The sequence below is a fragment of the Acanthopagrus latus genome, chromosome 1 (assembly GCF_904848185.1).
Source record: "Acanthopagrus latus isolate v.2019 chromosome 1, fAcaLat1.1, whole genome shotgun sequence".
In the NCBI taxonomy this organism is placed as follows: domain Eukaryota; kingdom Metazoa; phylum Chordata; class Actinopteri; order Spariformes; family Sparidae; genus Acanthopagrus; species Acanthopagrus latus.
The window spans coordinates 10,100,367-10,125,275 of NC_051039.1; the positions used below are offsets into that span (position 1 = coordinate 10,100,367).

The 24,909-nt window shown below is 43.8% G+C and overlaps 2 protein-coding genes across 9 annotated transcripts in view; one reads left to right on the forward strand and one right to left on the reverse strand.

The window, feature by feature from the left end:
- Positions 1 to 7,479, forward strand: part of znf827 (zinc finger protein 827) — a 71,950-nt gene extending 64,471 nt beyond the window's left edge. Inside the window, exon 14 of the mRNA XM_037116731.1 lies at positions 3,192 to 7,479. Coding sequence (XP_036972626.1) covers positions 3,192 to 4,212 — 1,021 coding nt within the window. The 3' untranslated portion in view covers positions 4,213 to 7,479. The remainder of the gene's footprint in view (positions 1 to 3,191) is intronic.
- mmaa (metabolism of cobalamin associated A) overlaps positions 1 to 24,909 on the reverse strand; it is a 36,320-nt gene that overhangs the window by 5,128 nt on the left and 6,283 nt on the right. For 7 of the 8 annotated variants that reach the window (XM_037116672.1, XM_037116690.1, XM_037116665.1 and 4 more), the window contains one exon: positions 20,562 to 22,009. The exons of the other annotated variant lie outside the window; for it this stretch is intronic. In XM_037116672.1, the coding sequence (XP_036972567.1) occupies positions 21,725 to 22,009 (285 nt within the window). In that variant the 3' untranslated portion in view covers positions 20,562 to 21,724. Of the gene's footprint in view, positions 1 to 20,561; positions 22,010 to 24,909 lie in introns of those variants that run through there. 8 annotated transcript variants of the gene reach the window in all.

Here is a 24,909-nt window from a genome sequence, read left to right on the forward strand (position 1 = left end):
CATCATCTGCAGCCAGCAAATGAAATGATACAAGCTGTAGTTTAGCTTGACAGCCTCTCTTGGCAAGTGTAAGTTATTAGACAGTGGTCTGTGGGTCTGCAGTGGCTGCTATGAACAGAAGGGAGAGGGAAATGGGCTTCGCCTCAGGGTCTGTTGTTCCACTGCCCACAGCTAACAGCCATGCCAAACAAGAATATGTGATGAAACCTGCAATCCAGAAAGCTACTTAATTTCTTCCCCAAAACAGATACTATGTACACTATATACTGCATATTGTACTTTGTGTTATAAAAAATGTGTTGGCACACCCCTAGAAGATAATCATGTAGAAGCACGTGACCACACTCTATACATGTCAGCTCTTCACATTTGTAAAACCATATTCGAGTCACACAAACGTCCACGCCATACTTGCTAGGGTTGGAAATCTCTTGGAACCTGACAATTCCATTTGATTCAGAGGGCGATAATTAGGGGTGTAACAATTCTCGTAATCCACAGTTTGGTTCAGCCTTTATATTTTTATTATTATCTTTTCATTATTTTTTTTTTAATCAACAGTTTGGTTCATACAGTCCGGTCAGTGATAGGGTTGAGGTTGGTAGAAATTTCTATATACACTTCTTTCATGACGAGTCTACATATTAAAGGGGCACTATGTAGTTTTGGTATATTTTCAATATTTACGAGGTAACAATACAAAATGAGAAATATTTATTTTTTCCTTGACTGTATAAACAAGCTGGAAAATAAGGTTCCCAGATCACTGTTTGAAATTGTCCTGTGCTATCCTTTTTAAGGTCAGTTTGTTTATTAAGTTTGACTGATTTTTAAAAGTAACAATGAAGAGGTTTCTCTTCTGAATAAAACATCCTTCCCAGAACTACATAGTGCACCTTTAACTTGCAGCAAAAAGCCCCTGAATTCAACATATAGAGCACAGTCAGTTGACAGTTTACCGCAGACTGACAGTCCGACAAAACTCTATTTTTGAGGCGTGAAGTGAGGCCACTTTGAGGGGAAAATGGGTTTCTTTTGTGCAGTTTTTGTACTTTGGAGGACAGGGCTGACGGGTTTACTGACACGTTCAACTGATTCATGTTCAAAGTGAAAGTGAAAGACCAAGTTTTGAGGCAGCGGTGGTAGTAGGTTGGGGCTACGGAGCAGCGCAGATCCATTAGACAGGACCATGAGTCGAGGCGGTGGTTGTCAGTATCGCAGTTTTGTCTTGGTGCCAGAATCGTTACACCCCTATCCACGATGTGATGGTTAAATGATTATCGATTGCTGCAAAATTGTTGATTTCCATACATGATTAATATTCTTTCAGTGTGTGACAATTTATAATCCATAATTAAATTAAACAGTTGAATTTACTTCCATTATCTCATGCTCAGCCATCCTCCCAAAAAAAAGCAGCCAAGCTCAGAATGTAACATGTCTATGGCCGGCATGTTAGATTCCAAATTCTGACTATTGAGACAGATGGATCTAAGAATCTTTTCCCCACCCTTAACTTGCACCCGTACATACACAAATATATGAACAAGCACTCCTGCATGCCTAGAAATACTGTAGGTATGACCTTTATTGATCAGGCAGCCTTGTTTTCTAATATCCACTGTTTCTGTAGCTCTAGTCTCCTCACATGCTCCCCTCTCCATCTCCATCCTCCAGTCCCACAGGAGCCTTTGTTGTACTGTGACACATTTATGTCCCATTTCAGGCCTGTCAAGCTAACATAAAGCCCATCTGTTGATCTCAACATCCACGCCACACACTGATGAAGTTAGTGTTTGAGCTCAGGGCAGTCAGAATAAATGTGCTTAGACACCAATACAGACAGCAAGACAAAAACTTCCACATGACTATATTTGCCTACATTTTTAGGGGGGAAATGCAGATTCATAACAAGTAAACAACACGCCATGTTTTTGTTTTTCAGTTCTCATATCTTCAGTCTGTGCATGTGCAGAACCATTATGATTACCACCTCATCTCCTCATTAACAAAGATCTGTATTCGACATTTTTTTTTGTGCAGCCATCAGTAGCGGTAGCATTTCACTACATGTAAAACAAGGGAGCTGCCAACACAGTTGTATGGACGTTTACTGTAGACGGAACACAAACACACAAGAGGCCCCCCTCCATAGCTCCAAGATCTTCACACAGCATCTTTAGTCACCAACTTGAGGATTTGCTGCTAGCTGTTAGTGTGTGCGTGAATACATGTACAGGAGGTTTTATAAATGTTTCTTCTGTCTGGTTTTAATGTTTTTGAAGCCAGATTGATTTCTTTAAGCAAGCATTCAAGGGGGAAAGAAGCAGGTTATTTTAGGTTCCTTTTTTTTTTTTTTTTTTTCCATTGGAGAAGAACAGCGAATGGAAGAAATGAGCTCTTTTGATATTGTTTTTATAGTTAGTTTAATCAAAGTCTGCTTTAAGTCAACTTTTTTGCTGTACTGTTTATATCTGCACATGTGGGTTATATTTTCAGTTCTTCAAGGTTTACAAAGTCTCTTAATTTATATAAACCACATTTATATTTATATACATTTACTTTCAAAAAGCAGGCGGGATTTTGCCAAACAGGTGTAGAATAAGTTAATGGACTGTAACGGCAAACAAGTTTTAAACAAACTGATTGCCTATATTTTAAGATTTCTTTTTCTAGACCAGTGTATACACGAGTATACACTCGAGCTATGTGAAGTATTTCTAGAATTGTAGCAGTGTGTAGAAAGGGAGAGAGGGCCTTGACCATTTCGAGGTTTTTCTGAGGTGATTCTGTTCTGCAGGGTTTGTGAAGCGCTTTGGGGCCCAGAGCAGATGAAAGGTGCTATTTAAATGTAAGTGCCACTCCATTCCTTCATTTCCCTTCATGTCCTACTGCTCCAATCTTTTCTCCAGCCTGTCACCACCCCTCACCCTCCTCCTCCACACACACACATATACCTGATCACTTCAACTCTCCCACCATTAAACTGCCACACATACCACCATGAGCACACAGAACTGTACATGACACACACTTTTTCCTTTACCTGTCCTTCTCCTCTTCATCATTTTGTGTTATGAATATTTCAAGGTTTGTTGTGTGAGTTCTGAATGCACACTCCCTCCTCAACTGTCCTTTGCTTTTGTGTGTTGTGTTCTCCCTCCCTATCTCCCTTGTGTTGCACTACCCAGGTGCCCTTTCTGCATCTACTCCACCAATCGTCCAGCGGCCATGGAGTGCCACCTTAAGACGCACTGTAAGATGGAGTACCGCTGCCGCATCTGCCAGGGACTGTGGCCCGACCAGGCCTCATTGGAGGCCCACATGCGCGGGCACCGCCTGGGCAACCACTACAAGTGTGAGCAGTGTGGCTACTTGTCCAAGACGGCCAATAAGCTGATCGAGCATGTGCGTGTGCACACAGGCGAGCGGCCCTTCCACTGCGACCGCTGTTCTTATAGCTGCAAGCGCAAGGACAACCTCAACCTGCACAAGAAGCTGAAGCACGCGCCGCGCCAGACTTTCGGCTGCCAAGAGTGCCCTTTCACCACCACACACCCCTTCGTCTTCAGCCGCCACCTCAAGAAACACCAGAGTGGAGGAGCGGGGGGACTGGGCGGAGGCTTAGGAGGAGAAGAAGAGGAGGACGATGAGGAGGCAGGAGAAGAGGAGCTGCCACTCCAGGGAACATCACTGGGAGGCTCATCGTCGCGGAAGAGCCAGGAGAATTTCCTGTTCAGCGGAGGAGGAGGGAGCAGCGGGGGGAGTGGGAGTAACAGCCCTCTCATGAGTCTAACAGCATCCCAGGCGCTCCAGTCCGTCGCCCTGTCACTCACGCTGGGTAAGTCCCGCCAGCCGGACGCCACCAGCCCTCTGCACTGCTTGGTCAGCACTAACGGCAACAATGCCACCAGAAACCTCGGCGGTCCGAGCAGCGGCGGCCCCTCCCTCTTCCTCCCCTCCTCCCGCCACGTGTTCGAGCAGTACAGGAACTGCGACCAGGCGCACCTGATCCCCCTCACCACCTTGTTCACCCACAACAGCCGCTTCACATTCCACTCGCACCTCCACTCCAGATGGCGGCCCGCCACATCTCCTCTCCTCTTCTCCTCCAACTCGGTGTCCCCCTCCCGCTCTCCATCCTCACCCACCTCCCACAAACACTCCTTCCTGGCCTACCTGGGACTGATGGAGAGGGCCAAGACTGTTTGACCTCGCCCACCTCCTCTCCTCCGCCTCTCCACGCTCTTTCCCTCACTCCTCGGACGGTGGTGTGAATGACACTTGACCACTGCAGTGGGAGCAAATGTCTTTTCCAATCAGACCAGCAGAATAAGCTGGACCAGACAAACATATTGAAGAAAAGAAAAGAAAAAAACATTTATAAGAGAAAAAGGCTGTACATGCTAAAAATGCATTTATATCAAAAAGCTGCTTTTCTTATCAGTTCTATCAATTGAATTATTACTACTTCAACTACTACTCTCTATTACCTTTTTGTTTTTCTGTTTTTAAATGTCTGAATGACCTGGACCCAGTTGCATTATCTGAGGAAACTAATGTATCTCAGTTTTATAGACATTTTCTTTAGTCGTTTGACGAGATAAAAGTTGAAAAGACGAAACAAAACTTGCAAGTGCTATATTTTAGTGCATTTTTGTCTATTGCTATTATGCATCGAAATAGCATGCCTGTTTCTGTGATTCAACTAGCTTTGACGTCATTAGGAAGCTAAAAATTCGAGATATCCTGAAGTGTTAGCGGTGCAACGTGGACAGAACCAATGAAACGGAATGCTTTTCATTGACAAAGGCACGTTTCCAAAGCAACGCCTCAAAACCACGCACTTACTTATTTATCAGTCTTGTACATAGTTTTGTAGCCCTCCCCCCTCCATCTTTTCGATTTCTGTTGGTTTTTTGTATAATGGTGAAACCATATTATGCATAGCTGCCGCCTGATAGCACCTCTGCCTCAGAATAAATCCCATTCGAATGGTTTCCTAGCTAAGTTTTTGTAAGCTCACGCAACAGAAGATAAGCTGTGATGATGTAAATAAGAAATATTCAATCGGACCTATCACGACGAGAATCAGTACAGATTTAGTCCTTTATAATTAGATGTGAATATAAATTGCCAATGAATTTGCACTCATAGACAAAAACATGAATTCTTTCTGAGACCAGGTGGATATCAGAGCAGCTTCGTATGCAGAACTATGTACGACGCACCTATACTTAGAAGAGATATATGAGATAACTGTTTTGTGGAGGTGACCGGCTCCGGGTTAGCGAGCTACCCGCAAGGCACGGTCACCACAGGCCGATTCAATGGTGCTTTTTGGAGCTTTTTGTAATTTTTTGTGTACAAAAAAAAGAAAAAAAAACTGTTCCAAAATGACTTGAATGAATGTATTTTTGTTTATGTACATGAAAAATGAAGCGATACAGAAGTGTGAACAGGGACGTCTTCTGTGCTGGAAAAAGACGGGAAAGTTAGTGTGTTTGGTGGCCTTCTGTGTCTTTTTTTGGTTTTTATTTTGTTGTCTTGCATTTTTTTTTTTTTTTACTTTTTTACTGAGCCTTTTACATCATAATAAAACATTTTCTACTAACATTCATAGAGAACCCATTGTGAGAAGAAGAAAAAAAAGAAAATCTCCTGTAGGTGCAATGATGAAGCAAAGCCATTCACTTGTACAGCATTGTGTTCAATGGCACTGGCTTCTGTTAGGCCGGCAGACATGGTACTGCTTTTTGCCCCCTCCTCCTCTTCCTCCTCCTGTCAACCTTTTGAGTTTTAATTGCACTTAATGTAGTCACACTTCAAGCCAAAAGCACTTAAACCTTTAATTTTCCACTTTTTTTTTTTTCGTAAGTGCAAACTTAGATCCACCAAGTTACCGTACTGTGAAATGGACAGTAGTTGCTGGAAAATCACTCAATCATCACCCCTTAGTTTCGCACGTAGACATTTCTAGCGGTGCAAAAGGGTCTGCCTCTGTGAAATCGGAGAAAGTAAATGAATACAAATTGCGTGAATTAGACAGTAGAGGTCAAGCTCTCCCTGGGAACTAAAGGTCCCAGGCTAAATTGTGATGAGCCAATTTTGCACAGTGCTGCACTTTTTGATTCAGAGAATATGTATTTATCCGTAAGATGCTCAAAAAGAAGTATGTGATAGGGGCAGCATAGTGCAAGCGTTTTATTTTGAAAGAAACAAAGCTTTACCCATTATGGATAGCACTTGTGTTTGTAAGTGGTCTTCAAGCCAAAATCCCTTATTTGTAAAGGGATTGTTTTTTTATTATTATTTTCATTATGTTTTCCTTTTGTCTTATTTTACTCATGCATTTTTCTGATTATGAATCATTGTTGCTTCTCTCTCTTTTTTTTTTCTTTTTCTACTTAGAACATGTCAGAAAAAAAGAAGTGTTGATTGGACAGAGAACATGAATTTGAACAAGACCAAAATGTTAAACTCGCCGCAAGATGTGATGTTAGGATCGAATCCGTCACTTCCTGCTCTGGAGCGATGCCTCGATTGTCCCCCTTTACACTGCTGTGTGTTTGTTCCTTTTTTTTTTTCTTTTTTTTTTTTGCTCTGTCAATGTCTGGCATGCTGTCTCTGGAGTGAAAGGAGCATCCCTCCAACACACACACACACACACACACACACACACACTCTCTCTCTCTCTCTCCTTGTACTATCTACGTTATCTTTTATACTCTAGTGCCACTTGGTGGAAGGAAACCACCTGAGACTTCTGAGAATGAGTCAAACTAATTGTCAGGGTCCAAAAGACAAAAAAAAGATGGAGATATAAAAAAAGACAAGTGCTCACTCTTGACACCTTTTTAAAAATGTTTGCCTTTTATTACAGCATTAATCATGAATGGCTGCACTTCTTTATGTCCCCCTCTAGTTCGAGTGTAATGTTTAGAAAAAGGCAACAGGGCTCTATCCTTTTGAAAATCCAGTTTTCTTAAGCACTTATTCTGTTTATTTCTGCCCGTATGTAAAGCAGCACAGTGACTTTTTTTTTGTTTTTTTCCAAAAAGCTTGACTACCTTTTCAGCACTTCAGGAGTATGCATGACATTTCCCTCTCTCTTGTTCTTCAGCACTTAATTGTGTTTAAAACTAACTCCCTCGGTTGCATTTAGTTAGCATCACACTGCACTGTCTATACAATCAGTTAGCTTTACGTTTGGCTGTATTTTATGATTAGAAAAAAAAGGCTCAACTATCTTATCTTTTGGCACTCGGTAAAGATTGGTATGTGCTGTACAAAGCTTTTTTTTATTACTCCATTGTTAAGGCTGTACAGGGTTGTGACGATAACTGGTAAATAGATCATTTGTACTTTTTTTTTTTTTTTGGTTTTGTATTTGTTTTTCTTTATTTGGCATTCTTTTATGTTCAACTTGCCAGATCTAAATGTAACAGGATTTGAAAGTAAAGCTTACATCAGATATTACAGCAGTTTGTTTCGTCTCCTTCTCTCCTCGTTCTTTTAATGGCGCACGTCAACGTTCATCCACCTCCTCAAACACATTGCTTAACGTAACAAACGTGTTTTCTTCACCTTCATTACTGTTTGTTACCTCAATGAAGTATATTTACTATAAAGTTTATTTGCATATTGAAAATTTAAAGTTGAGCTACAGAGACGATTCGGCCAACTGTGAACAGGTACGCACGCTATGAAGTTTCTAGCTTTTACATTTTATAGATTTTACTTTTTACGGACCTTCTCTGCAGAATATTTATAAAGTCACATTTAAGTCTTTAAAGTCCAGTGAACATAACAGTCAGCATACGAAAAATGAAAGTAATAAACCCTGTAAAAACAATGACTAGAATGAGAAGAGCGCGTACATTCGCCAAGACCCAACAGTCCTCTTTGGTACTTCCTCATAAATGCCAGTCACATAAACATGACAAGATCAAAATTCATGCATTATTAACTAAGAAAATAAACACATGTTCCCTCACGTCTGGAGAATAGGATATGTTTTTTAAGCTGGGCGCATCTCTGTAGTCGGGTTGAGAGATTTTCGAGGTACGATAACCATCCCCGAAATTATCAGGGTTTCACACAGTTATTATTATCCGTTACAATGACCCTGAAAAGAAGGAAAATAAAAGTTTTTTTTAAGGGTTGAACAAATGGTAGAATCCAGTACTTTCAGTTAAGCAAGTGTAGACGATACGATAAGCATCAAGTTTTGTCTCACGGTACACCTTAAAACCGTTGTATCTCTGTAGCACCATGACGCTTCATTTGTAATGCAGCTCCTGCAATTGTTCAGCCTTAACGCTCAGTATCGTTTTAATTAAATACACTGGAACAACAGCATAAAACGGTAACAAAACAAAAAAAAAAGATCATATTATTGTAAGATTCCACTGGAGGTCAAATTGAATATTACCCCGCTCTGACTAGGGTCCTCATATTCAAATCAGCTCACAAGGACTGCACATATAACCTCAAATCCTGCACAAAGCCTTGGTGGCCTCTCAGTATTCCTCTCAGAGATGATGGCTAGTAAAGACATAAAAAATAAAGGCTGAGGGAAAAGATCAGAAAAGCAGGTTTCAGACCGATGAGAGCAGCGGGAAGGAGCAGATATGATTCAGCGGGGGGAGACGGTGGAGGAAAACAGCCGTGATCATCTTTGAGGGACGCGGCATTGTCTAATTTATAACGGGTGGCGTGCCATCATAATAATAAGGAATAGGATCTGTCATGGTGTCTAGCTAGTGTTTTTATTAGACCGATGGGAGGTCTCTCTCCCTCTCCTTTCTGTGTTGTAGTAATGAAAGTTACAGCACGTTCTCGCCCAGCCAAAGGTTGGCCCTGCCTAATGAAAACAGATGAAGCAGAGATAAAGTGTTTGCCGACATTAAGGGACTCATTTATCACCGTTAGCCCCCGAGCTACAGAACACCTTGGTCCGGAGCTCTCCTTTAAACAGGCCCTGCCTCACAGCACCCTGGTGGCGCGCTGCAGCCTCTCCTGCCACATGAACGCCTCCATCTTTTTACCTCTCTTCCCTCTTTTTCTTTTTTATTTACGCCGCTTTAACGGATAACACTGCCTGCATCCAGTTCTCATCCACGCCGTGTGTTAAGTCAAGAGTGAGATTTGAGCTGTTGAGAAAGAGAGGAGCCGCCTTTAGGGATCTTTTGGCAGTCCTTGCTTTGACGGGGGGGGGACCTCTGTCTCTGCGGCCCCTCGGCAGTGTTGACCCGTGTGGGTTCAACAGCGCAGCCGAAAGCCGACTCTCCTCCGGTTGAAGGGGCCGTGTTCTCATCTCCGCTGCTCATCTTGCCCGTGTAATAATGAATCTTTTCGACTGTGTTTAAAGCTGCTTAATTAAGTTCAAAGCAGCGCTCGGGGCACTTGTGCGCCTGCTCGTCTGACCTCCCCATGAGTGGAAGTGTTGATTAGGAAGTGAAGAGACATGCAGGCACTGCAGGGGATGGCTATTGATTGAAAGGATAGAAAAACCTCATTTGGATTTTCTGATTTGAAAATATCTCACTGTACAACGCCGGTGCTGGTGTTTTTTTTTTTTTGTTTTAGCGACAACAACAACTCCACTCCTGCGCTGACATTTTTTTTTTTTTTTTTGCTTTTTTGCTGAGATTGTCAACTAAAAGTGAGGAATTTTCTGTGATCAGACTAAACGCTGGAGTTTTCCCTCATCCCAGTAATAGCCCTTCACCCCGGCCCGAGCTGTCTGCACAATGTCGACCTTTCGACACCACCTCGCGAAAGTTGGCCGCTGTCGATCGATAGCGTGTTAGCTTTTTGTTTGAAGGTTCAGGCTGCCTTGGCTTTATTACAGCTGCTGAGAGTCATGGGGGAGTCGTGCACGGCTTTGTGAGAGAGGAGCTCCCTCTTGTTTGCCAAAAGTGTAATCCCGCCATGACCCGCCGTGACCCTGCCCTGAGAGGAAAGCTGCTTAGACAGAAGTGCGTGTCTGTGGGAGCTCCCAGCTGCCCGGCCTCTCTCTCTCTCTCTCTCTCTCTCTCTCTCTCTGTGTCTCTTTTTCTCTCTGTTTTGCTCACTACCTCTACCTCAGCACTCCCCCCTCTCTCCTTATACCTCCATATACTGTACACTGTCCTATCACACAGGATCTCTCTCTCCTTTCTGCCCCTCCTCGCTCATGTTTACCTCCTCATTCTTCTCTGCCCTCTCGTTCTTTTACAGTAAACTCCATTCATGTATCACTCAGCATCAAGACCCCCCCCACCCCCGACCCTCCCATCCTCGCCATCGAAGGCTTTTTTTTTTACCCTGTGAAGGAGCCGAGGCTTTGCTAAGTGGAGACAGATCTCCTCCAACAGAGAAAATAAACACACAAAGTCCTGCCACAGACAGCCTTCAGTTCGGGCTGCAGAGCAGGACCAGTGGCACACGGGAGAGAGAAAATGAAGGAAGAAAATGACCTCTGGAATCGATTTGGCACGGGTTGAAGCCAGGGCTGAAACTGCAAAGAATAAAGCTCCGCCGAGGCTGCTTGTTGATTCATAAATCTATTCATCTTTGGACAGAACAAAAAAAAAAAAAGGCACCAAAATGAATTGGGGAATGTGAAATTCCATGTTTATTCAGTATTTAATGGTGTGTAGATGTTGTACAAGTCTGCACAGGCTGCTGGAGATGTGCAGTTTTTTTTTTGTTTTTTTTTCATGCAAAACAAAGACGTCAAGTTCGGGAAAAGACAATCCACACCTGAGGTACATCTGGAGGAGGGGGGGGGGAGACTATCATGTGGTGTGCCACTCACTCGCCGCTCTACATCAGGTCGGACACGCATGGTGGGACGTGTATTTACATGCATGTTTGGTGCCCAGCCCAGGGGCATAGCATCACTGCCTGCCCGGCCCCCCGCTGCGCCTGTTCCCCTGTTCTCTCGGGTGAGACATCACTCGGCGGGGGTCAGCAGCAATCTGATTCAGGAAGCACTGCAGGGGGTGTTTTTTGGGGGGTTGGGGCGGGTGGAGGGGGCAGAGAATTACCCACAAGTCCCTGGGCCTGGCACATCCCAGACTTAGGGCGGCCTGACTCAGCAGGGGGGGGCAGATCATACCCCCCTGCTGGGTGCTGCCTCAAATATAAAGCTACTGCTTGGCCACTCCAACTGGATGACAAACACATTATAGAAGAGAGGAAGGGGAGGAGGAGGAGGAGGAGGAGGAGGATGGTAATGGGCAGTGGAAGAGCAGCTCTACTTAAGTACGATCATGCCTTTGAAATAGATAGGACACAAGCCAGCCAGCTCCCCTGTAGTTAGGGCTCCGCTGTTACCATGGCGCTCTTATGACAGTCACCAGCCATAGGTTACTTGGTTTCTACGGGTAACACTTCATCCGCGTCTCCCGTGACACCGAAACTAAAGACGCTGCCAACTGACTCTCTGCATCAAAAAAACCTCTCTCCGACTGGAACGGCAACAAGATGGTAATTTTACATCCACGCACGCCGCCCCTTGAGTTTTTTCCCTCCGCGAGATGCGATGATTTCAATGATTCCGGTCTGCCGAGATCTGAAGCGAGGAGATTCGGTTGGAGTAGAGCTTAACAGAATAGCCCCAAGGTCAAGCCCAAACTAATCAGGCTCCTCATTTCCCTGGATGGAGTAATGAAGTAGAGCGCTGACCTCCGGCTGACCCTGGGAATCTGCAGCGGGGAAAAGCCGGCCTAGAGACCAATTAGGCGAAAAAGAAAAGTAAACGGAAATATTAAAACACACCAGTCATTTATTAATAAATACGATCCGAGTCACCCGAAAAAGAAGCGTCTTCAAAGCGCTTAAACGTGCCTTTATGTGCACAGAGAGCAGGTTTTGGTGTTTTACATCGGCTGCCATGAAAGCTTCAGCACTGCAGGATAACAAGCTCCTTCTTTCGTCCGTCTCCTAAAGATGATTCGCACCGAGGGTTGATTACAACCTGGTTAGCTCTCCTAATTATCTGCTGCACTTGAGCTTTTAATGATTTCCATGATTCAATTATCGCTAAACTGAATTCCTGTCTTCAATCAATTAAAGCCATAGCTGCACACTCATCCATCTTCCAATCAGGACATCGGGAATCCCTCCCATCCATTCTCATTTGAGACGAGAGTGGGTCAAACAAATTAACAGAAATCGCATCCATCCACGTCTTTGCATCTTTTTTTTTTTTTTTTTCCCCAGCCCTTTTCTGTTACTTTTACTTTGTTGCTCTTCTTCTTCCGGGGCTGAAGGAAGGAATTGATTGTATTACGTGTTCCTCAATAAGAGGAATTTGTTGCAGATTTTTCTTTCCAAGCAACTGGAAGATGATACGTATTTTTAACTTTATTATAAATAGGATCAGTGCGAGTACCCTGACCCTGCGTCTGCACAAACGACTGCTGTGCTTGTGATCACGATATTCTCTCCTCAAACCTGAGAATAAATACTGTTTAGTCTTTTATCTGAGAAAAAAAAAAAAAAACCCTTTGAGTCCTGCTCCTCCACTCGGCTGGTTATCGTGGCACCTGATGTGAAGGTGAGTGACAGTGGCACTCTTCATCTCTCAAGAACGCTCTCGCACAAAGACGCACACTTAGAGACATCAACACACACACACACACACACATACACACACACTCACTCAATAACATTCACTTCTGTCTTCTTCTTCTTTTTTTTTTTTTTTAAACACAAACACACACATAGTTTGGCACCATCTGCTGGAACCTTGAGAAAACATGCAGATGGATTATTTAGTGTGTAATAAAGTAAACAATAAAAGGACTGGGTGAAAAAGAGCAAACATCTGAATTGTTCACATGTACGGACACATTTCAAGATTTCCTCAATTTCAACTTGTTTTTCTCGACAGAGACGTAAAAGATGCGATTGACTGATGAACGCAACTCCAAATTTAAGCAAGAAGAAGAAGACGACGAAGGACGACAGAAATGGTTGCCAAGGTGCCCAGATAGTCATTTAACCCTCATTGGTCGCGAGAGGAAGCCGAGGGCAGGGCAGGCTTTTCACATGCTGCTCTTTCCATCCCCATTTTTATCTCTGTTGTCTCATCCCCGGCAACTACCAATATGGTTTCCTTGAAAGGGTTGAGCGTTCTTTTTAAATGTAAATACCAAACTGTGCTCTCTCTGCGCAGATGCACAGGATGGAGCTGGAGATGAGGGTTTGATGTTTCTCTTGAGCGAAATTGTTTAACGGCCGTGCAGAGCATTGGGGCTGTTTTTTTGGTCACATTTAACATCGGGGTAGATCAAACACAAAGACAGGTCCTGCCACGCTGCAGCGGCCTTGTTCGAACATCCCACCATGATGGACTCCACAGCAACGTGGCTGCAGACTTCAGTCTCATCGCTCTCAGCAGCGTTCATCATGTTACTGAGTAGCCTCACATGTCTTCATTCGGAGGGGCAGCTTCGGCTATATCTTCCCTCAGAGCTCCTTGCATTTTTTGGGGGGGGGGCGGGCGGCGAGTGTGCATTCCCTGGCACAATTTTCAATAGAGCTCCCCCTGGAGTAGCCCGGGAATGGCTATCACAACAATTACACTGACAGCTCTTTTCTAAAGTGCACTTGATTTATTTGATTTAGCTAAGATTAATGGCCCTCCCTCCAAGCGGGCCTGGCTGCGATGCGCAACACAACACAGGCTCAGTCCCGACAGAAGCACAGGTGTGTGTATGTTAACGTAGATAATGGGATTGTGTCAGCTGTGTGTAAAAATCCAAACGTGTGTGTGTGTGCGTTAACTCACAAATCATCCTTGACCATAAAGCATAAGGCCTGTTTTCTTTTTGTAGTTTTTTCTGGTCACCCCTGAACTGACAGATATATTGCTCGCAGTAATACATTAGGATGATTACAGCTGACATATAGTAAAAATAAGACACTGCTATTATTGAAGAGCAGGGCTGCCAACGCTGAAATGTAATAATCAAATTGAGTTTTATTTCTATATCTGTGTGCATGTCAAAATAAAAAAAAAAACATACATTTGTATTTATATTATTCATTGTTTTAAAAAGTGAAACAAAAAATTAAAGGCACAATATGTAGGAACATTTGTTGAACAAAAAGAAAAGGTATCAACAGAATAGAAAAATAACAGTTTTTAACTATGACATCTGTGTTATGTTGAAAGATATATAATGAAGTTAGCAAATGCTCATCATGTCGCTAACTGCTGTAGCTAACGGCCGCTACAGTGAACAGCAGTTAGCGGTTACTCTGGTGGTATGCTGCCCCCCATTTGTTTTAAGTGTGAATTAAATGGGTGGCCAATTCTTACACGTTGCACCTTTAAAATTAAAACTCCATTTGCAAATTTGTGTTTACTTAACGCACAACATTTTTATTGAGGAAGAAATTAATTAATTAAAATATTAAATATTAATCAATTATAATACAAATCAAATTAATTGTCAGACAGTCTAGAGCACTTCTTTTAAAACCAAATGTAATTTCAGTATTATTAGCCCTAGACTTCCATAGAATAAACTTCAGAGTTGCTTGAAAGTAGAGTGTTCTGATTTGAGTTTGGGCTTTCTTATTCTACCTTCCCATGCTGCCCCTGCTCCGTCTCTTTTGTTTTTAAATAATTTGTCAAATTTGCCCTGCGTACACACAAAATTAGATATTAGATAAAGTATATTCAATTATTCTTAAATTATAATAACACAAAGTCAATTATTTTGTGTTGCATTAAGTCTGATCCTTTTCTTTAGGGCCTCACACACTGACTGCAGAAACACTTGCTCCCAGAGCTCGCTGCTAGAGGGAGACACCTGCCTCTGCACTATGTGCCAGGAAGCGCTACGTCTGACTGGCTGGCAGACAGTTGCCAGGCCAGCGGTCCGGTACGGTCCAGTGCGGTTGGCACTGACGCCTGCCCATCTGCCCGAGTTGACACGTTCGCTCCCACACCACTTGTCCAGGAGGACGAAATGTGCTGTGGTCCTGGCAAAGCTCCCCGAAATGTCAACCTGGCGTGACAAACCCATGCCGGCCCCTTGGCCCTCACAGGCCTGGTATTGTGGGGCGCTGCCCTGGATCAGACGGGGAGCCAGGAACATGCCACGGTTACAACAACCGCTGATCGACTACCGGGGCGCCACCATCTTGTCCGGGGTGGATAGAGCTTGTTCGGTCGACTAGAGGATGACTGTTCTCATTACTGGCCCTGAACCTTGCAAAACTTGGCTATTCACTAGTTGATTGAGGGCAGCTGGACAGAAATGAGACATCATGAGCAGGAAATGCATTCAGGGAGCGAGCTTGGACCCTCTGCTGAAGCAATCCCATTCCATTAAAAATTGTTCTGAATGAAACAAATTGTAACTTGCTGTCTCTTCCTACAAGCCAAAAACAATGGAGGCAGAAGACAAATAACATGTGGAACATATTTTGTGTTGTTTGAGCAGATGGTCTTGGAGGTGCTGTGAGGGTCTGATGTTGGCTGACTCTGTCCTGCAGCCCCCTCAGGGCAGCAACTGTGAGTGGTCATTAACACAGGGAGCAGGCCATGCCAGGAGAGAGGAGTCTAGCGGTAGTTAACAGCCACTATCCAGTTAAATCCTCCTCCTCTGTGCTGACCAGGAACAACTACAACATTCCTATTGGTTGCCAAGGCTGTAAAAGCAACACATCATGTAAAGACGTTTAAAAAAAAAAAAAGACGTTGTTTTGCAAGCACAAAGGAACAGAATGGGAAAAGGTGTATTTCTACTCCACTGAGCCTCATCGCTCACTTTTGCTGAATCTAAGGTTACGGCCAGGGCTGTCTGGCAGTTATCCATACACGGTGAATCACGGTGTGTGTGTGTGTGCGCACGCGCACGTGTGTGTGCGCACAAGTGGATCCGTGGACAGGTATGACAGGCTGACCTCCACGTGTTACCAGAGAGAGTGTGCGGCCCGGTGTTACCTGTCATAACATGGACTGCCTGGAGCCCCGGAGCACCAGCCTGACCAGGCCACTGGGCAGCCAGAAATAATAGAGACTGGCAAGAGGGCAATGAGGGGTCACACGGAGGGAGAGAGGAGGGGGGACAGAAGGGGGACAGGGACATATGACAGCAAGACTGGTGGAAGGATGAAGGCGGGAGAGTGAGAAGGAGAAGAGAACTTTACTGTGGCGAGGAGAGCTGTGAGGATAATGATGTGGGAGCAAGTGGGTCAATCAAGGAGCAAAGAAAGGAAGATAAAAGAAGGGGAAGGTACGGAAGGTGGCCGCTGTTCTCCCTGCATATTACCTTTTCAAGCCTCTGAAGAGAGCTCAAAATTATGCGTAAAGGCAGTGAGGGAGGAGAAGAAAAAAAAAAAATCCGACCGCTGCTCTGCTCAGCTCTCAGTCTCTGTGTGACACCCTCAAACCAGAAAAACAAGCCTCGCTTTTTTAACAAGACGGACCACCTCGCATCACTTCCCATTTGTTTTGAAGCCCAGTTTATCTTTGAGAGTATGATGTCGGAGCGTTCTCGATGAGCAGCCACTCGCCTGCAGAGATGGAACAGCTGAATTCACTTAGGCAGGCTTGGCCAGCAATTAAAGTGCTGGATTAAGAGTGATTGCATTTTGTGTCCTGAGGAGGCGCTGCCTGCCATCTTGAGAGGTCTCATTAACATGGCTGCCGTGGGCTGTGCTGAGCACTGCCACAGGCAGTTAAAAAATAATGGAGACATTATCAGCCTTAATGTCTTGTACCTGGAGTGGAGAAGATTTTATAATCACTATTGTGATGGGCCACAGGCTGCCGGTTGTGCAAAAGGGAAAGGTTGGATGAAGATAACCCTTTTTCTGACCAGACCCCTGTGTGTTTTTTTGATCAGCCACTACACGTGGGGAGTCTGAGCAGCTGGATTTCATTAATTGAGTGCTGGCAGCGTTCTGCTCTGGCGGCAGGGGTGAGTCACACTGGTGGGATTGGTCTCTCTCTCCCTGATATCATCTTCCAACCATAACTACAAATAATTATTCACTCAAATCCATTACCGGGGGTCAATCAAGTTCCCCAATCAGTTCTAAAGTCCAATTACTGGCGCCAAGGCTCTATTCGCGCCTTCCTGCAGATGAAGGCCTGGCCCACAGGCTGCCCAGTAAATTACACATAGCAAACAGTGGAGTGTACATGTGTGGGAGAGCGAGCCTCCTCAGGTGGGTAATAAAGCAGAGGTACATACCGGCCTCCTTGGGGCATTCTGACCGTACCATCTAGCAGACTTTGCCAGGTTAAATAGAATTAGCCCATGCAATGAGACGCACTCCGAATACCGACCACGTCTCATCACTCCACAGGCTAGAGAGCACGCAGCATGCACAGTGCAGCCTGGTATTAACATCCATCTCAGCAGTTGATATAATAAGACATGTCGCCATAAGGGTCTTCTTATAAAGAGGCTGCACAGTGACCCATCAGAGCAGCATAATGAGTGGGGTGTTACAACGTACAAGCGTGTGCTCACTCTCATACACACACACACACACGCACACACACACACACTGAAGGCTTCGCTGCAGCTCTCCAACCCCATTAGCGTGTGGCTCCTTGTATCGTTTTGCAGCCGTCTTTTGAAAGCGAGCCCCGAGCCTGGAGGAAATGCTTCTCACACACTCATCTGTCACTACAGAGAGACAGCAGTGCAGCCAGCCGAGTCGGAGCAGAGCGGCCGGGGTGGGCGAGAGAAAAAGGCAAGGCGGCGAGCGAGGGTTCATGTGCGTGTGACACGGGATGGATGGCTTGTATGTATGTACAAGATGTGTAGGAGGGGTTTTGTTCACGTGTGTGGAAGGGGGTGGGTGGGTGAGCGTGGTGGCATGTGCTTGTGTGTGAGGAGCGGAGCAAACACGGCAGGGGCGGGGTGAGGCTTTGTGGATCAGCAGCCCATGACTGGTTGTCACACACTCACACACAGGGCTCCCAAATCAAGCCCAGTGTGAGGGGCCAGTGTCAGGCCTTCCCTCACGCTCTGGGACGGACCAGAAAGCAACCCAGCTATAACACCGACACAACCAACAAGAAGGGAAAACACAGGCTCCTGTCAGCACAACGAAAAACGCTCGCTTTCTTTACTGACATTCGCTGAGGCCCCATTGTTCAGAGTTTGAGGCGTCGGGAGGGGGGGGGGAAGCTGAGTTTTGGGGATTTATTACAACAGTATGAGGGCACCGTTTTGTTTTTTCCCGAGCCAGGAAAGCATTCTGACTTCAGACTGCTGACACAAAGAAAAGGCTGTCAATGCAAGCCCCCTCGATTAAACAAGAAGAAACCTCATCAAAGAGCCAGTCTCTGTCCTCTGCTTACATTCGAGAGATCCAGCGAAATGCCTAACACATGTGGATGATTCCCCATGCTTAGGCTAAAATGGCCGAACACGATCCGGCAGCATTTGAGTTAATCTTCCTCAGTGAAACCGCATGGTGTTGTTTACACTGGAGACAACTGTGTGTGTACATATATGCCTGCGTGCGCGTGTCGGTGTGTGTGTGCGTGGACTGTGTCCAGAGCTGCAGAACTCACTGTTCCCTTTCAGCAAAGCCAGAGCGGCTACGGCGTGTATGTGTTTGTGTCAGCATGATGGAGGAGAAGGGTGTTACTCAGACCTAATGAATCCATCTGCATTCAAGGGGCATTCTTCCTCTTGTACGCAGGCGGGAGCAAACGAGCAGCGACCTGGGAGCGTGTCCAGCGGTCGGGGAGGGGGCTCAGGCTCCGTATTTTCTCCAAAGCACACCAGCAAATGACGACCGTGGATTAGTATTGAATTCACCTCGTTTTCTCTCCCCCCCCTTGAAATATAGGCTGTTTCCAAAGAGAGGGTTGAGGTTGAAAAGGCGTACAGCCACACACTCAACCCTCCTGCTCTGTGCTCTGTACTGTACCCGCTCAGCGTCGCCACTTTGTGTTTTTCAGTGAGGATTGAGAATAGCCGACGACGGTTTGGCACTCAGGGGCGAGGACTACAGTACAGCCTGTGCTCCAGGAGAGTGGCAGCTGCTGATGTCCTCACCTCTGAGTGACCTGGCACCCTAGGCAACCTCGATGAAGAATGGATGGAGGGCAGGAGGCGGGGGCGTTATGAAGGGGAGGGTGGTTGGCACCGAGGGCCCAGTCATTAAGATAATGAAGCCAGGTCTGAGTGGAATTTGGGAGACCTCTAGTGGCTGAAGAAACTCACACCCACAGGGGGTCCATGTCCATTCTCATCAATACTTTACAATATCAAATCCAGTCTTTGCTGTTTGTCGCAGACCTGGAATGTTTAGAATCTGGATATAACTTTTAATGGACTGGCTTCAAGTCGCGTCTGCAGCATTGTCTTGAAGGTACAAAAAGTTCAGGAAAGCAACATGATTGGTTCAACGCCCTGCCACTACAGTCTTTCTGCAGAAATATCTTCTTCCTCAACCCTTGAATGCCCCATTTTCCACAACACTGAGCTCTTCAGCTGTTGAATGAAAAAAGCTTTGACTTGAATTGTTTTTATATTTCCTGGATTATTATGTGTACTCAACAAATCTGATGCATTTCACCATCTAATTTTTGTGGTATTACTGTCACCTTTCTTCTTTCATACCTTGATATCATTTCTGGGAAAATGCTGTAGGGATGACTATTTCACACTACCACACTACTTTCACAAAATATTAAGTGTAAAAGTCAGGAATTAGAACAAGGAGAACAGCCTGGTAAGTTCAGAAAATTGCATCACTTTAGTGTAATTCAGCCTTTAAAACTAACTACAGACTTGAACCATATCAACATATGAAGATGTCCAAACTCTAAGACAATATACTGTATAGTCTCCTACCATGAAATCAATATATTGCCCTGTCCAACTTTATCTGCAACAAACTGAGTCCATCTATAGAAAAGGTATTCATTATGATAACTGTCATTTCAGTCATTAATCATACAAAAATGCCAACATCTTGTCTGGTTCCAGCTTCTATGCAAGGATTTGTTGCATAATTTACTGGGCGGTATTGAGCTGATGGTTGGATAAACGCAGATGAATTTAGGTGTCAGCTTTGGCTGTAGGAATTGTGAGGCGTAATTTTTCAAATTTGTTTCTGATTTGAATAGACCAAATTACTATTTGTCACCCTTAGTCATATACTTATACTGGGATATAAGGGAAATACCCTTGTATAGATGATACAAGCATGTGTCAGCGACACAGGAGTCTGGAGCTTCTTCACCCTGAATGAAGCAGCATGTCTGTTTAAATTAATAAAAGTAGCTGCCGCAGAGTTCCGAGTGTGTGACTTCTCCTCTTTGTCTGTAGTTCTCTGGTGGTGTCCAGGAGTGCAGCGCATTATGAAGGTAATTCTAACAATATTAAATCGTGCCTGAATTAGAAGTTACTGTGCGGCTGACTCGTTCGGAGGATACCTAGCACTGACATTTCTGGCTCCAGAGTGCAGCAAAATTTCATTACATCTTTGACAAATCTCAGGACTAATATTCGTCGAGGTAACATTAATCACTCGCCCTTTTTTTCATAGCGTGAGCAAACACGAGGAGAGAGAGAGGAGCTTGGCCAGCTGTACTGACAGATTTAATGTTATTCATTTATCCATTTAAGATTCACATCATTCTTTTCATATAATATTCAACACAGAAAAAAAAAAGGTGAATAAAACATATTTTGAAGGTCCAGTGGCTTTTCCCACAGAAAATTGGTGTTTGTTATCAAAGCAATGTCCACAGAAGTTCAAATAAGAAAGACGGTATTGTAACAAATCCCATCTCTCTCAGCCTGATCTTTTCATCACACTCTTCTTTCTGGGTTACAAACACAGTTGCACAACTCAACTTCTTTTCAGTTTCAGTTACCCGAACTTGGATATCTGCCAACACTGACACCAGAGATCTTTTTGCATGAATTCTAACATTATTATCATCATTATTATTGGTTTTATGTATAAGGCGGCATGATTGCTATCAAAAGAGCAAAATGTACAAAAATGCAATTAAATTTAAATGTATTTCAAAACAATTTATTTGACCTATTTGAACCATGTCTGGAAAGACTTGGAAAAAAAGAAAAAAATCAAGTGCACAGCAACCCATCAACTATTTTTATGTAGATTTTGTAGATGGGAAATTGACAACCAATCAATCAGACTATGGAATCTGGATCAGTACATCAGTGGATTGATAATGTCAGTCATACATCTGAATTTAATTGTGAAGTGAATTACGTCAATTTCAGCACTTGATACCAATACCAAAATGGATCACTCCCAATCAAAGTAACAAACAGTTTGTATTATTGATCATATATCAGTAGTGTTCCTGCTCACGAAGAATATCTATAGTATCTGCTGCAGAAACCCAGACCATCAGATACCTCACACCACTGTAAAACCATTTGAAATGTTTTATTTTGCTGTCCTCTGTCCCAAAGCTCGATGTGTCTTGTAGCTTAAAAGGCAAGAAGCGCCCACTGTCAGCTCTCTCAGCTCTTCCCTGATTGGGATGTAAGCATGCAGAAACTGTGGAGGGCTGATTTCTATCTTAGGTGTTCTAAATTTCAAATCAAGTCCAAAAAGAGTAAGATGGCTTCTTTTTGTGCAAACCACGGAGTCAAGATCACACATTCTCCTGCTGTGCTGGCTTTCACTGGCACTGAGTGGCCCTGATCAGCCACAAGGCATCCATCCTTCTCCTGCCGAGCTGCCCCATTGTTCACTATGATGATGAGAAGGCTTTGATAAGCAGGTCAGCAGCCAGGCCTGGGGAGGTGGCTCCTTTGGTGACCCGCTCCTCGAGGTGGGGTAGAGCGTCTCTGACACTGGGGTGATTCTGGAAATGAAGGAGGACGTTCTCTTGGATCAAGCTCCACATCCAAACCTTCTGCTGGGCCCTCCGCCGGCCCTGGAATTCCCCGCTGGCTAGCATTGCGTCCCGGTATGACTCCATCTTGGCCCAGACCTCCGGGATGCCCTCACTGGTGTGTGAGGAGGCGCGCACCACCTGAGTGCAGGATGCATGTGTGAATTTTTGTGCTTCTATTTATTGTGACTTCACTTTGTATAATGTTTTTATTTATCATCTTAAGTCCCTTATCAAGTTGTATCGAGTATAAAGGTACAAATTAGCACTAAATCTGACACATTTACATTGATTTTTTTAAAATGTCATTGTTGATTAATGTGCTTTGTGGTACATGCTGTAAAAGAAAAAACTTTCTACACTGCAAAACCAAACAGTTTAGTTTCCTCTTGACAAAGACGGAATCAAAAAGGTGCAGATGTTTTTAGTGATGTACTTCCATCCCCCAAGAAGCTGTCATATCACTTCACAAAAAGTGTGAGTATCTGCCTCCTAGTAACACCTTGTTCCACATGAAACCTGGGGATGAATGTCACTTATGTGTTAAGTACAAGTGACTCCATGTCTCTTGTCAGGGCTTGCTACAGTTTCAAGAGCACATGATGAAATTCAGGGCAACGTTCACAATCAAAGCAGACACAGAAGTGAAAGTGCCTCAGCTTAATGAACACAAAAAAAAGTCAGGGCATTCATTCAAGTTATCCCGGTAGCCAAACGGCTGATAGAGATAACTACAACGTTTGATAACAGCCGAAAAACTGTTGTTGCATGTCAAACCATTTTATTCCTCTTCTTGCTTCCTGTTTCTGTCCAATAGGACGAAATGGGGAAAGAAAACATGAAGAAATCTACTCAGATATGTCCTAACCGTTGTCATGGTATTGTTATCCTTGTTTGGATGGCATAGTTTAACATAATACAAGGGGTTTAAAAGTTATTACCATCTCAGTTTAACACTGATGCCTCTATATGACCTACATATGCAAACGAGACCATAAGCGAGTGGACCATACATACATTTATGACTTATAAAGGTGCTTACATAAAAGTTAACCTTCTGTCCTGTGAATGTAAAACGAGAAAAGGGAGTCTGGAGGAGAGACGAGAGAAGACCTCAGTGTTGATCCCCACAAATGCTCAACAATCTCCAGACTGCTAAAGTGTAATGAAATTACATGTATCATTTGGAGATAATTTGACATCAACTGGCAATCGGAGAGGTTGAATGTGACAAGCCTGATAAATACTGGAGGCCTGTGATCAACAGCCAATTATGAATCCTCTAATTACATCATTAAGTTAATCATTTTACAGGGATCTGATTTGAGTCTGATGCAAAAACAGGAAATCAAACTTTGTGAGACTAACCGTACTGCACGTTCTGCAATTATGTGAGGGCTAGTTCAGAATGAAAAAAAGTAAGAAGATACAATCCTTCTGGTGTCTATTCAGATACATTTATGAGGTCGTATATGTCTGGGATTTCTGCCTCCACCCTAGAAGAATGGAGTCGGCTGTAGGTGTGTTAGTTGTGCCCACAGCAATTAAAGAAATTAATTAAAATAAAGTGTTCTTCCAGAAACAATGCCCCCACTTTTCTGGGTAATCCCCATCACTGTGAAGAGTTTTTTCTCTTTATAAACCTTTACCTTAACCTTTCATGAAAGCTGTAACTTGACTGAAAGGACAACACAGGGCTGCTTTAGCATTGCACTTTTTTTTTAATATAGGAGTAGCAAGAGACAGATTGAGCTTCAAAGGCACCAGATCCTACATTTATCCCACTGATAATCCCATAATCCAAGATCATCCCTGCCTTCTAAACACATTTAAAATATCTTGCTAATATCTTGCTATATCTTCAACATGTATTTTAAGTGCTTTGAAGTTGCAAAAACAAGATAAGAGTAAGAGATATTGATTAAATATTGAAATACTTATGATTAACTAGTTGTATAGGTAATCAGTCGGTCAGTCGATTGACATTTTGATAATTAATGAAACTTTTTACTCATTTTAAAGAAAAAAAATCAGAATACTCTCTGGTTCCAGCTTCTTTAATGTGATGATTTGCTGCTTTTCCTTTTGATGTCATTGTCAACTGAATGTTTATTTGATTTTAGATAACAAGGCATTTGAAGATCTCACTGGCTCACTGGTATTTTTTTTAAAAACAACTTTCTGACATTTCATATTACAAAAACAATCCATCAGTTGAGAAAATAATTGTTAGTTTGCAACCTTAAAACACATCTTTTCACATCCGCCTTCAACCTCATTTTGTCTGACCTAAATACCAAATTACAGTTATCCAACTTTACTCAGTCTAAGCATGCATGGTTATGTATATGTGCTACTGTGTTTACGTATGTGTTGTCTCACTTTTGAGAGTGAGAGTTTTCTGAATATTTTGTTACTGCTGTTCATTTTAGTTTTTAATGTGCAAATGTGATTTTTATTCTATGTACAGCACTTTGAGACATGCTTTGTGATACTGGGTTCCAAAAACTTTAATTCTAAGCAAGTCAAAGTAGCTTATCATTAGGGCTCACTGTTAGAAATCAAGGTAGCATTCATGCCATTCATGTTTTAAGCTTTCATGCTGAGAAAACGTAGACAATAGAAGGCAGACTGATGAAGACAAGAGAAAGCGAGTGGCTAAATTATAGATTTTGGAGGGCCAAACAGACAGACACAAAAGAGGGCAAGTCAGCAAAGGTAAAGAAACATATGGAGAAGAGACGATGAAGAGCAGCCTATCAAGTTTTTATGTCGAGTGTGCAGGCTTCTAATCAGCGAAATGCATGACACAGCAGCAGAGTATTCAGAGCAGCAGGAGTGGGGAGTGGGAGGGTGGGGGGGGGGGGGGTGGGGGGGGGTGGGGAGGAGCAGGGGGTGGGGGGTGTTTCCTGGCAGCTTGCCCGGTGGGCAGATGCTGCATTGGGCTGGGAAAACAAAGGGACAGGCCAGGAACGCAGGCGGGTGAGCTGGGACATGCAGGGAGGAGTGAGACACTGCAGTACTGAAAGCATGATGCTGTG